Source organism: Xenopus laevis, chromosome 1S (genome assembly GCF_017654675.1).
Source record: "Xenopus laevis strain J_2021 chromosome 1S, Xenopus_laevis_v10.1, whole genome shotgun sequence".
Taxonomy (NCBI): domain Eukaryota; kingdom Metazoa; phylum Chordata; class Amphibia; order Anura; family Pipidae; genus Xenopus; species Xenopus laevis.
In genome coordinates, this window is record NC_054372.1 from 8,266,376 (window position 1) to 8,281,456 (window position 15,081).

Sequence of the window (15,081 nt, forward strand, 5' to 3'; positions counted from 1 at the left end):
GCAATTACCTATTTTTGTACGCATCCGCTTAGCATAGGGTAATGTTACTTTTGAATTGCTCCAATTTTTCGAGGTTTTCATATTTTTGACCTCATCGTTCAGAGCGTTTTTCTGCTCACACTTTATAATCTGATCTTTTAATAATTGCAATGACAATTGTCATTTGTGCATTTAGCCATGGTTTCAAAAACCTATAAAACCACTAAAATTTGACTTCTAATAAATAAGCCTCTATGCTTAATTCAGAACAATCTCATCTATGAAATGAGTCAAGTGGATTTCCTAATTCCTTGCTGATTCTACACTTTTCAATATTTTCTTCCTATTTCTGAGTCTTCCTAAGCAACTGTCTCTCATTTTTCTTTACACACATTCTGTTGTGAATTTTTTTCAGCTGAAATTATTTACGTTACTCAGTTTTTTTTTAAAAAAAAAAACATTCTTCATGTTGTCTTAACGTCAGCAAATTGACAATAAATTTGCTAGAAAATTCCCTGAGTGTGTTGGATTTACAAAGAATGCATTTGCTGAAGTTTATGCATTGTATCTTTTTTGTTGGTCCTCAAATATACAGTATTCAGTTTCTTTTGGCTCAATATTGTGTACTTTCATTTAACCAAGGAAACTTTTTTTAATATTGTGGGTCACTTCAATTCTAAATGTATTTTACTAACAGAGCAGCAGCCTATATATTTGTGAAGCCTATACAATTTTGAAAATAAGAATCAAAATGTTTTTGATTTACAGATATGCACTTTTTTATCTTGCAATTTTTAGTGATAATCTTTTATTTGTAATGATATGTATATTAGAGGAAGTGATTTTTGCAGACATTGGGCTAAGATGAGATATTTCTGCTGACCAAAATATAATAACTATGTAAACCACAAATAATAGGCTGACAAAACATAAATGCAGAATAAGAGAAAACACTTATGGACAGATTTATTACTGGTCGAATGGTAAATTCGCATTTATTTTGGAGTCAAAATTCACACATTTGAATTTTAATCTGCCAATGTGAATGTAAATTTGAATGTGATTTATCACACCTTGACCACAGGGATGTAGCGAACTGCCGATTTGGTGTTCGCGAACGCCGTTCGCGAACACCGGCAAAAAATGCGAACGTTCGCGGACAGTTCGCGAACTTCGAACACCCGCTAAAATCGTTCGATTCGAATGATCGAAGGATTTTAATCATTCGATCGAAGGATTTTCATTCGAATCGAACGATCGAAGCCATTCGATCGAATGCTTTTCATTCGATCGAATGCTTACAATCGTTTGAACGAATGGAAATCGTTCGATTTTTAGCGGTCGAAGGAATTCGAATGGTCGAATGGTCGAACGATCGAACGCGAACTCAAAATGCGAACGTTCCCAAACGTTCGCGAACATTCGCCGGACGCGAACGGTCGAAGTTCGCGCGAACTAGTTCGCAGCAGAACAGTTCGCTACATCCCTACTTGACCATGGAAACAGTTCTAATTCGAATATTTGCCACCTTAAACCTGCCAAATTAATTTACAAGTCAATTGCAGAGGTCCATTGACCCATTTGAATGTTAATAGCCTTCCTGACATTTGAGTTATTTTCAGAGGGAAAATTCAATTAGAGTTTTGTTTATATTTGCTTTGAATAAGAAACACATTTTTGGATCATACCCATTCGATCTAATTTTAGGCGTTCAAAATTCATTTTTTTACATTTTTAATATCATTCATATAGGTTGGGGTGCTGTGAGGTTTTCAAAAGGCTTGCATTCTCTTTAATACATGTATAATCCTTCACCCATCCTTAGTGATGATATCATCAGCTGCCTCTAAAGTTGGTAAAAGTGCTCTACTCTTTTCTCTGGCTTCTGTTATAGAGCCAGTTGAGAGACTCAATAATATTTGACTCAAACTGGTATATTACATTTATAAAATTCCCCTATAGAATTAGAAAGACTTAATTTATCGTGTGTAATGTTGCATGAAATTCAAGATGTGCATGTTAGTTATTCTCCAAAACAAATTGTGATTTGCCCCAGTTTTGTTCTTCACATGGTGGAGAATATAAACATAATGATAATAACAGTCAGATTTCCTGTATAATGGATCAGTGTAGGGATATCCAACCTACAGTTTACAAGCACTGAAGAAGTGAGAAGTTCAAAACAATGATAACAATGATATCTTGAGAGCTGCAAGTTGGACATCCCTGATTACGAAGGTTGGATTCTTTTTTAGAAACTGGAATCCTGGTGCATTTTTCTTTAATCATTTTTCTGTAGGACCCTACAGCTTCCCTTCTTTCACTATCTTACTCTTTCTCTCTTCTGTACCTCTTGGATATCAGACTGGAGTGCAGAGCACTTTCACTACATTTTATGAAGTAGCAGGTGATGTCATAGCAGGAGGCAGGGACAGTCAACTTTCCCTCGACCTGCTCCCCTCCTGTACTGAAGGATCTCTTTTCGGAAGTGGAAGCAGGGACTCTACTATGGTAAGTAATTCTAAATTTCATCTGCTAACTAATGGTTTTGCATTCCATCTTTACAAAACAGTTCCCCTTAGGTGCTCTTTAGGTGGACTTTATAAATGCAAAACCATATATTGATGATAATTTAAATACATTTATGAAAAAAACCTTAACAAAGAGTAAGAAGAAACGTCAGGAATAATCTAGCGCTATATCTAGATTTCTGGAATTGTTATTTTGATTAATAGTTATCATGAGTTTTTTTGTCATTATTCATTATTAGTTTTTCTAAAAGATAGAAACATTTAGGGGTTATTCTAGTTTTTTTGTTTCTTTGTGTGTGCTTATTAAACCTGACAAGATGTCAACAGTATTGAACTCAAGGACAAGCCAGGCTATTTGAAGGTTGTAGATGTAAAAGGTATCCTGTTATAACCCCAAGAATTGCACTAACATGCAACTATGCAAGGTGCTTAATTGAAGGTATAATACAATAACGGCTAGTTTATTGCATTTATGCCTAATTGCTTAGAAACTGTCAGCTCTGCAGCCCATTTTTATATAAAAATATTAACTATATAGCTTAGTTTCTAGATATATAATAGTTTCAGTTATATTGTATATTGGTTGGAGTTGCTTGAACAGAATGTGAATTCTAAATTGCAGAGAACTGTGAAGCACTCCCCTAACTGATGTGAGAGGCATATCAAATTATATGTATCAAATATAGCTTGAACAATCTGTCCTGCACAAAATGGCAATAGAAAAAAATGGAGCCTCTAAACAGGGAAATTTTCTGAAGTTTAGTAAAGATTGCTTTTAGGTGAATATATTCAACAGCTGAAGAATTAAAAGAGTGGAATATGTCAAAGTGACTGACTATATAGAGAAAGATTTTTGTACCAAATCTCTCAACAGTTTAAATGAAAAGCATTCTAGTGCCTTGATTCAGATGAATTCATTTTGTCTGCATTTATTGCATGGACATTATGGTTATCAGGTATGAATTTAAAGCTGTACGTGATTAAGATTACTTTATTCTTACTTAAAACATAGCTACTGTCCCATGTTAAAGAGACGTTTTTTTAACATTTTGCTTTGTAGACCTGAACAAAGAATTCCCTTTTCTCTTGAAGATTTGCTGTCGGGCAAATTTCCTTTCAATCTGTACATGAGTTTCCCACATCAAACGATTCACAATAGCTCCCATTTGTATGAATCTACACAAATATGGAGATAAATAGACTTCCTGTTCAGAATAACTTGTATAAATGTGTTTTCATGCGCATTAATTGAACAAAGATATATGTAAGTTCCACTTAGAATTGAGGAATTGTATCCATTTAATTTAATGACACAAATCATAAACTAGAATGGTCCCGTGATCACATAGATAGAATGCAAATGTAATACATCATTTTATTTGTGATTTTATGGTCATATTCTGTAGGTTAGATATGGCCATGCAGTAAGAGTAAATTGTCTTTATACTTTAAAGCAACTTCTTAAGTCTTTATTACTAGTTTAACAATATTTCATTTTAGACATTCCTGGTGCAAACCTGTACAAATTAAATGGTATAACAATGATGTTATTAGCCACCTGTATGCATAACTTGAGATTCTGGCTCAGTGTCAGTTTCTACCAGTCACCTTACACCTCTCAGATGATCTCTATTTCTTGGCGACTCACTATGTGTGTCTCCACACAGTATTTTCCTTTCTAGTTTCAATTGCTTTAATGCAGAGTTCAAGGTTGTAAAGAGTAATTATTTCTAATGAGTCACCAGGTGGCAATGTTGGATGGCAGAAGTCTCTGGGAAGAGAATAGGACATTGCTTCCTCTATGTTTGATAAGAAGAATAAGAGTATGACACAATAAAGCCTGAGGCCTGCCACCTCAGAAAGGTGCTAAGAAAAGGTATTAGAGAGGTTAAGTAGTAACAGGGTAGATTCATTGTAGATGGGTAGATTTAGGTGTAAATTAATTAGCTGTGCAGCTAAGCTCCAACAAGGAAGGTAAGAGGGTACCTGAAAGTACCTCTCCAGACAAGAACACAGAGGATGAGGGATTAGATTAGATAGGTCCACGTGCTCCTAACACAGGGCTGATCCCAGTGCTCCTAACGTAGGATTGACCCCAGTGCTGTAAGTCTGTTAAGATACAGCATTATTGACTCAAGAAGGAGGCAAGGAAGGTAGATAAACAGCTGAGCCTATGATTAAGTGTCCTTTGTGACACGAAACGCGTCAGGCAAGAGATGATTGTTTAAATAGAGTATCTACTTTTATCTACAAAAAGTTGGTCTGATCTATACGTGAGTTACCAGTGTGCCCGGCACCAACATTTATTATCTACTTCAAGCTCCAGCACTATGACAGTGGTGTACGTAATATTCAGTCAAAGCAGAGGGGGTGATTTGACACCACATTACAAGGTGTTATGGATTCCACAATGAAAGACAATTCATGATATAGGCAAAAAACAAAAGCTCATGAACTCAAAACAAAAAGACCTTTTATTTTGCATATTTAATGGGTGTTATACTTTATGAGGGACCAGTCTGTCACATTTTAATTTAAACTGTTTGATAATGTTGCTATTCTTGTATAATACAACGACCTTAAAGTTATTAAAGCTAAAAATGCATTTCTAATGGTAAAATCACTTTTCAGAAGCTGCTCGGCTTCCGAATAAATATTCCTTAAATATTTTTTCCAGTTTACTAATATTATCCATTTGGATTATTACCTTTACTAAAGTCAAATCAAATTTTCTGTATTATGTGTCTGAAATTCCTAGCACGGACATTGACTGAGACATCATTAGTGATTTCATTTAACAGAGAAACAAGAAATAACTTATACTTCACTATATCAGAAAGATTAACGAGCAACAGAACAACAGATTAGCTAGCTAAAACTGGCAATTTGGTATGTTATCTCCAATCCAGTCACATTGAGCCACAGGCAATCTGTCAATGAGGAATCAGAACACCTATAAATTTCTCACCTCATTGACTACATTATATAATATCTTTGTTGCAAAATCCGTTGTTTTGTATATCTCAAAATACTGAATAAATAGAAAAAACTTCTATGCCAAACAACTTATCAACATAGACAATTGCATCCATGCTCCCACTAACAGTAAAGATTTCAACCCAGTTTAGTCACATTTATCACATTTGCAGACACTCCGAATGCTTTGCATCTTGATTTATAATGCTGTCAACCTAATTGTTTACTTCCACATGTACTTATTCACAGCCACATTTCCCAGAGTGGTTTGGTTTTGTCTTGAATACATGTGCAGATTTCTGATCTGATCTTATTATGCTGGGAGTCGAAGTGCTGCATTTCATAATTTCACAGTCAGGCTTGAGCAAATTTTCTTTCAAGGTTTTGATATGCACTTTGCGATTCAAAAGCATCTTTTCTGATGCAAAGCTACTTTCTGATGCATTCTGTCTCTCAGAAGTCATAGCAGCAACATCATTGACACAAGCTTAATTCGGTACATTACAGGCCATTAATGTTGGTGATTACTGTTTCAAATACAGGCATAATTATGTTCCAAACAAGAAAAGAAAGTGCCATTATTATGCACCCAGACATATTTATTATAAATGAATTTAAACAATAGTGACACAACTTGAAAACGAGAAAAATCTAAATATAATTGGCCATGTGAACCTTGGTTACATATTTTAAAATCTTCATATGTTTTTTAAAAGCACAGAACATTCAAATATTAAGAATAATCACCTTGCCAATATATATGAGCTTCTTCACATGAAGTGACAATATTAGTAAAAGACACAATAGAAAACGCAAGTTACAAAACAGAAACTTAAATATGGCAGAAGCTGATGCAACTCTATCTACAGTATTAGTCCATTTAATAATCAGGGCTTGAAATGAGTTTGGTGTGAGTCTGATTCATATATGAATGACCTAGGGGATTATTTATTAGAGAATTTTTTTGTGTGTGTGATTTATTAAACTTTGATGGTATTAAAAGTCTGAATAAAAACCAGTCCAAATCAGACCTGCTGAGATCATATAAAGGTCAGAGGCAGATGTCCCGTTGACATTTTGATCTGCACTGGGTTTTGTACAATAATCTAAAGATGTCATGGATTTCAGGCGATAATCCAAAAAAGTCGCAGTTTTCAGGTGTCAAATATTAAAAAGTTGCCATAAATCCAGAAAAATTTTTTGATTTGGATTTTTGCAGGTTTTTATCAAGTCTTTTCCCGCAAAATAAATTTTCATCATTAATTTATTGATAAATAAGGAGAAGAAGTCTGTCTGAATTTGGTCAGGGTGGTTTTCAGAAAATAGTGAGAAAAATTCAGATTTTGATAAATAACCCCCAAATGCATGTTTTTTTTATCTAGAATTTTCCAAACAAAAAAAGGACTCCAAAAAGAAAATGCTCTTCGATTTTTATTGAGCTGTGAATCTAGGTGAATTATACTTAGTGTGAATATGCATCGCATCAATTTAACCACACTCCATATTCATTGTGGGATTTATATGAATGAAGATGCATATCATGGAAATTTCCTTCATCTCTCAGGAATGGGCTTCTTTGATCAACGTAAGAAGTATAAAAGTTTCGCCACAACTCATAGAGTAGACTCTATTTATGTAAATTATACCTATGTCATAAGTACTTTTTCTTTGGGGGTCCAAGATAAACCAAAAACAATGGAACAGATGCAGCTAGTAGTTTCAGTAGTAGTAGTTTGTTGTTAAGCTCTCATCACAAAATATGGAAAGAGAAAATATTATTAGTATTAAATCCTTTAGACTTAAAGTGCCATCAGTGTTCTCCAATTACAGAGAGGAAACTGTATATGGTACAACAGAACCAACTGGCATTTGTAGTCACTGCTAACATGCTTCTATTTTTGTTTTAATCCTTTAAACATGTATTTATATTTGCAGAATGGGTGTTTCATTTATAGAGTTAATCACCATAATACCATTATAGAAGTAGGTTATTTTCGATTTCATGTTGTGAACCTTGTTTCTAACTTCTCCATGTTTCTAAAGTCCATCTCTCTTTTAGGTAGAAATATTTTATGCCTAGATTGCCTGGTCAAAATATCTTGGTTTGTAACTCAGTTATGAAAAGTTCTGGAAAATTATAAAACCACTATGGCCTCTGCATCATAATTTGTAACCTTTTTTTTTTTTTCCAAAGAATTTTTTAGAGTGATTTTTTAGAAGTTCAGTCTTCCCATTTCTATTCCTATTATTGACCACAATATGCTATAGTAAATTATTTCCATTTTACCGCAGCTCTATTATAGATAATAAATATATTATAATATATTATATTATTTATTCCCACATTCTGTTTTGAATTATTAGTTGTTAATAAAAGGCTTAGAACGCCATTTCTACAAACCAGAGAATAGACTAAAGAAGATTTCAGTAGCACATTCCCAAAGTAACTTGTTTTTGCCGAATACATGAAAACCTATCATAACAATACTAATATATTCTCATAATATAGGGGCTGCAGGCAGAACAGGGGATGAATAACTATTTACAACTGCATTTTGTTTTACAGGGATACAAGAGGCAACTTAAATTAGAAGATACAAATATTTGATATGATATCTTATATGTTATTCCATATTGGCCTTTAATGAAGTTTCCAAGCATTTCAGTAAGACAAAATGAAATAAATATCCTCCTATAGAAAACCATAAACATTTATAAAATTCTTTAACATCTATAGCTAAAACGTCTGGTTTCAGGTCCTATATGCAAATGCGTAAATATTATTGTAAAGCTATGCAAAACACTGAACTTGTGCAATATGCATTTGAGGTGCAATTATATTGTACAAGAGAGGATCAAGTTGCACTTTGTCCATCCTGTGAGATGTCAGCATCCATTTCTCATTTAGTTCTTTCTCTCATTACTGTGACAACTGAAAGACGCATAGTAATTGTTCACATGCCGGAATGATACATGAACAAGGTATTTTAATGCGAGCAGAAGCTGGAGCCTAATGAAAAAAACAGCAGGATAAAAATGAGGCAAGATTTATATAGAAGACATGCTTCTAATGGGGTCAGATCTATAAAGATAACAAATGGCATATATTTTGCTGCTGAACAATAAATTAGGCTGATATACTGTATGGAGACCCTGAAATGGCATTTTTCTATGTTTAGGAATGTGGCATAAAGATCAAACAGTAAATATTATATGTCTAACCTTCTGCCAGTGGACCCAGCTGGGTGCAGCTGAAAATTGCTTCAAATATTTGAACAAAACTGTAAATATATAAATATTTAAACACTAATGACATCTATCAAATATCACAGCTTCTATACTGTATTTTACTTGCTTTTTTAAGTGATAATCATTTCAGCCAGCAAATGTTTGTCTACTGCTGAGACAGTCGGGCAGAAGATGCTAATGATTTCAGATCTCAAACATTTATAATATTATAGATAATGTTTAGTAAAAATAAGTTTTACCAGCATAACCCCCTATCCTGCTAATACTTTGATGTTTGGATGAGGGTTTAATAAACAGCTTCATATCAATAAGAGGTTTGAGTATGGTATTGCTAAAATACTCAACAAACTCCCCCGCCACTTAGACATATGGGCACCTTGGGAATTATTAGCCTCTTACCCCCATAAACAGTAGTTCTGTCTCCTTTGGGTTTTTTTTTTTTCTCTCTACCATATATACAAAAAACATGCTTATTGTCTAGAGTAATATTATAATCTTCTTCGGCAACTGTTCTAATTACAAACCATCTGTAAGATTTTGATGCTTGGTATAACTATTGTCTGTAAAACCATATTTTCATGCTTAAAGGGATACTGTCATGGGAAAAAATTTTTTTTTCAAAATGAATCAGTTAATAGTGCTGCTCCAGCAGAATTCTGCACTGAAACAGAAGAGCAAACAGATTTTTTTATATTCAATTTTGAAATCTGACATGGGGCTAGACATATTGTCAATTTCCCAGCTGCCCCAAGTCATGTGACTTGTGCTCTGATAAACTTCAATCACTCTTTACTGCTGTACTGCAAGTTAGAGTGATATCACCCCCCTCCCTTTTTCCCCCCAGCAGCCAAACAAAAGAACAATGTTAAGGTAACCAGATAGCAGCTCCCTAACACAAGACAACAGCTGCCTGGTAGATCTAAGAACATCATTCAATAGTAAAAACCCATGTCCCACTGAGACACATTCAATTACATTGAGAAGGTAAAACAGTAGCCTGCCAGAAAGCATTTCTCTCCTGAAGTTCAGGCACACGTCACATGACATGGGGCAGCTGGGAAATTGACAAAATGTCTAGCCCCATGTCAGATTTTAAAATTAAATATAAAAAAATCTGCTCTTTTGAGAAATGGATTTCAGCGCAGAATTCTGCTGGAACAGCACTATTAACTGATTCTTTTTTTAAAAAAAAAAAAAAAATTTCCCATGACATTTTCCCTTTAATAAAAATTTAAGTTACAAAAAAAAAAATAATAAACAGCTTAATTTCCCTGCAAGGGGTTTGGACCCTATATTAAAATAACAAACAGAAGATAAAACACTGAGTAGAGTTGCGTAGAATCTCTGATGAAAACTCTGTATTAGTGGCAGATTTACTAATGGTCGAATTTCAAGTTAAGAAAAACTTCGAAATTCAACACTCTAATTGAAATATTATTGAATTTTGAAGTCGAAGGATTTTTAGCGTATTCGAATTATCGAACGATCAAATAGAAATTGTACGATTGAATGATTAAATCGTTTGAAACGAACGATTCAAACTATTTTTAGCGATCAACCGAAGGATTTCTATTCAATCAAAAAAAACTTAGAAAAGTGCTGTGGAAGGTCCCCATGGGCTAACATTGCAGTTCGGTAGCTTTAATTTGGCGAAGTATGAAGTCAAAGTTTTTTTAAAGAGACAGTACTTTGATTATCGAATGATCAAATAGTCGAACGATTCGAAGTCGAATGGTCGAATATAGCCTATTCGATGGTCGAAGAACCCAAAAATTTACTTTGAAATTCGAACTTTTTTAAATTCGAAAATTCACTCGAGCTTAGTAAATCTGCCCCCTAATATATGAGATATTTATTCATTAGCCAGCATTATATTTTCCATCGAGTCATAATCTGGACTTAAACAGGACCAGACTATTATAGATGAACAAAGTTGGTCTGTCTTGTATCTGTAGACTTTTGTTGATGTCCTAAATTCTACAAAACAAGACAGTATTCTCTATTAATGTTACTTCCACTATGAACACTTTTTGTTTTATTTAGATCTAGGTTAAAAAATAAAATCCATCTAATCAACTAATTATTATTTTTATTCTAATTGTATACATTTGTATAATTACAACACTTATGACCTAGTAATCAAAATGTATTTATTATCTTTCATTGCTTTTACAAGAAACATATTTATGCCTTTGTTCAGGGCTTTAGCTCCTCCACAAGTGTTTTTAATGACTCTCTATTTTAGAAAAGACTTTAATAAAAGTCTCTAATGGAAGACTTTAATAAAAGTTGTCTTTTGGATAAACAAAAATCCTTCAGTTAATATGTGTCTTGTATGTAGTCACTGAGGACTGAGGTTTAAAAGCAAGTTTAACCTTTAATTTTTAAAATGTCTCAATGTTGGATTTTTAGATAAAATTTCACTCAAATTTCAAATTTTTCTGGTTGAGTTTTAAAGGGAAATAAATCAGAATTTGTATTCATTATTATGCTCTGTAGCTGCTAAAAATTCAAATCTGAAAATACTACAGCTCAAACCTGTTGAAATCATGTAGAAGTCAATGGCAGATGGTCCCTTTAACAATTGAAACATGTTTTGCATCTACATGTTTTGTAGTTTGACGCTGTTTTTTGTTAGATAATCCAATAATTTGAGTTGACAAGGTAACAAGTTTTCAGGACAACAATTCAAAAAAAGTTGCACAATTTGATTTGACAATTTTGTCACGACTTTTTCCCGAACCAACTTCTTTGATCAGATTTATTGGTTAATTAAGGGGATTCAGGTTTGGGAGTTTGGTCTAATTTTTTTTTTTATTATAGTGAGGAAAAGTTGAGTTTTAGTAAATTCCCCCTAAAGGACAGATGTGTTGAAATGTGAGGTTGCTATTGTTCTCAATTCAATAAAGTTTTACCAAAAAAATCCACAATCTCCAGTCTTTTCAAACCAGAACTAAATTCTCACAGCTTCATGCAAGTTAAGTTTCATTCCCACAACTTAAAGCAAAGTTTTTCAAATTGAAGTTTTTCCATAACTATAATATTCAAGAAAAAAATGTGTAAAAACGTAAGTGCATTTCATCACAATTTTTTTTTGTTTTTTTATTCATTTTGGAAAAATGTAAATTAAAAAACTAATTATTAATATTTATAAGTGTGGACGATTGAATATGATATAATTTTCGTTCACATACTCTTTCATGCTCAATTCATAGTATGCGAATAGCTGTTTGGGTCGTTATTTTGCCAAATCTTTTTTTTTTTTTTTTTTTAGAGTATATAGGATTTGTATGCTCAATTTAAAAATAATTTATTCAGTGTTCCCTTTTTACTAAATTATTTTTTATGTAAAAAAAAATATTTTTGCAGTGATCTAAGAAATAAATTTTACTGATTTGTAGCAATAAATCAGCTTTTTTTCTGTTTCAAACTTGCCTTTTAAGTCTAGGCTGCCTGTCAGATGGATATCAGCAGGGGGTATCATTTCATCCTTTTGCATGTAAAAAGTAGTTATGTTTCCAAAATCATCTCTCCAGCTGCGATATAACCCCAAGCATTTAGCCCTGGGTGCACCTTGCCATATAAAAGATGCAGAAGTGTCTCCAAACTCCAAATATTAATTAACTCACACATTTAAAAAAAATGTCAATTAATTATTTGCTGCAAGAAAAACATTCACCCAAAACTCATGCCTTTCAAAATGACCTAATAGTCTAATTTCAGCACACTTTCAAGCTCATGTGTATCTTCCTTATGGACTGACACCCAAAATTGCACTGTATTCTCAGTGTCATGTTTCACCAGGGGTCTGTAAAGAGGCAAAATAGTAATTGGAGTCAGTGCCCCTTTATATAAAAGAGAGTAATTTATTAGCATTAGAAGAATTAGAAGACACTGACTGATATTGCCTAGAGCTGCAAAGTATGTTACCCATAGACCCCCTTAAGACTAAACCTCAGTGTTCTAATCAATGTAACTTATGAGTAAATTAAAATGAACTTACATAGTTACATAGTTAAATTGGGTTGAAAAAAGACAAAGTCCATCAAGTTCAACCCCTCCAAATGAAAACCCAGCATCCATACACACACCCCTCCCTACTTTTAATTAAAATTCTATATACCCATACCTATATTAACTATAGAGTTTAGTATCACAATAGCCTTTAATATTATGTCTGTCCAAAAAATCATCCAAGCCATTCTTAAAGGCATTAACTGAATCAGCCATCACAACATCACCCGGCAGTGCATTCCACAACCTCACTGTCCTGACTGTGAAGAACCCTCTACGTTGCTTCAAATGAAAGTTCTTTTCTTCTAGTCTAAAGGGGTGGCCTCTGGTACGGTGATCCACTTTATGGGTAAAAAGGTCCCCTGCCATTTGTCTATAATGTCCTCTAATGTACTTGTAAAGTGTAATCATGTCCCCTCGCAAGCGCCTTTTTTCCAGAGAAAACAACCCCAACCTTGACAGTCTACCCTCATAATTTAAGTCTTCCGTCCCTCTAACCAATTTAGTTGCACGTCTCTGCACTCTCTCCAGCTCATTTATATCCCTCTTAAGGACTGGAGTCCAAAACTGCACTGCATACTCCAGATGAGGCCTTACCAGGGACCTATAAAGAGGCATAATTATGTTTTCATCCCTTGAGTTAATGCCCTTTTTTATGCAAGACAGAACTTTATTTGCTTTAGTAGCCACAGAATGACACTGCCCAGAATTAGACAACGTGTTATCTACAAAGACCCCTAGATCCTTTTCATTTAAGGAAACTCCCAACACATTGCCATTTAGTGTATAACTTGCATTTATATTATTTTTGCCAAAGTGCATAACCTTGCATTTATCAACATTGAACCAACGACAGACCAATAAACAAAGTTTAGCTTTCACTTAGGGGCAGATTTACTAAGGGTCGAATTTCGAAGTCAAAAAAACATCAAAATTCAACCCTCAAATTAAAATCCTTCGACTTCGAATATCGAAGTCGAAAGATTTGAAGCGTAGTCATTCCATGGAACGATCGAATAGAAATTGTTCGGTCGAATGATTAAATCCTTCAAATCGAACGGTTCGACCGATTTTTAGGGAGCGATCAAAGGATTTCTATTCGATGTGCAAAGACTTAGAAAAGTGCTGTGGAAGGTCCCCGTAGGCTAACATTGGACTTCGGTAGCTTTAATTTGGTGAAGTATGAAATCAAAGTTTTTTTTTAGGAGACAGTACTTTGATTATCGAATGGTCGAATATTCGAACGATTTTTACTTCGAATCAAAGTCGAAGTAAGATTGCAGTAGTATCCTATTCGATGGTCGAAGTATCCAAAAAATTACTTCAAAATTTTAACTTTTTTAACTTCGAACATTCACTCGAGCTTAGTAAATCTGCCCCTTAATTTTTAGCATGATATAGAACATATGCAAGAAGTGTTAGGTTTTCTTTTTATTGTATTTTTACAATAATTTAATTTACAATTTTTTTTTATGCAATATTCTTTGAACTTGTTGCTAGTCTGCCTTCAACTACAAAAAAGATATTTTTTTAAATGAAAAAGATTAACAACAACAAAATTCAGCCTCATAATTTATCCTTTTTCTGGTTATCAGGTTAACTGACCAAATTCTCGACATTCATATAAAGGAAGGCAAAATAACAAGAAAATAGATATAAAAAATTGACTAATATAAATATGTTTTTATCTGAAGTATACTAGAAGCTTGTTTACGTAAAAAAAGCTGAACAAACTGATGAACAAATAAAATGTTCTTACTTCAGGATCAAATTAGAAATTAACGTTAGCAGTCCAGTTGACGTCAGTTTGCCTAAAATGAAAAACTGAATTGATTATATCTTAGAATAATATGGTGAACTCCAAGAAAACATTTTTAACTTGTATCTCTCTTCTTGGAAAAAACACAAGAAAACAAAATGTTTTAAGGCATTTCAATTACATTTTTTTTTGTTCCTATTCTGTTCCTGGTAGAATGTATTTTGTTAGAAATATTTATTAGCATAGCAGCAGATGAAGTTTTGAATTTTAAATAGCGCATTATGATTCTAATAAGTGTTTGCAATTAGTGCATTACCAAATGTTCTGTACTAGTTGTGATAATCTTAAAAAGCTTTTTTTTCCACTTGAGAAGAACACGTTCCTGTTCCAATTACAGAGGCTGCAGCACTCCAACGGACCATTTGCATGGTTTATGTCTTTCTGGTAACTTACCTAATAACAAATACAAGTGGAAATTATTAGATGAAAATGAGAAGTAATTATCCACTGACAATTACTCAGAAATATGAGGGAAGTTACTTTTTTTAACCTTCTGTTCTACCTGAAGTATTT

At 33.5% G+C, this 15,081-nt stretch overlaps 1 protein-coding gene across 4 annotated transcripts in view; it reads left to right on the forward strand.

Annotated features, from left to right (window-relative positions):
* LOC108706501 (catenin alpha-2) overlaps positions 1-15,081 on the forward strand; it is a 922,761-nt gene that overhangs the window by 880,865 nt on the left and 26,815 nt on the right. For 2 of the 4 annotated variants that reach the window (XM_018242983.2, XM_041579364.1), the window contains one exon: positions 2,344-2,490. The exons of the other annotated variants lie outside the window; for them this stretch is intronic. In XM_018242983.2, coding sequence (XP_018098472.1) covers positions 2,344-2,490 — 147 coding nt within the window. The remainder of the gene's footprint in view (positions 1-2,343; positions 2,491-15,081) is intronic. 4 annotated transcript variants of the gene reach the window in all.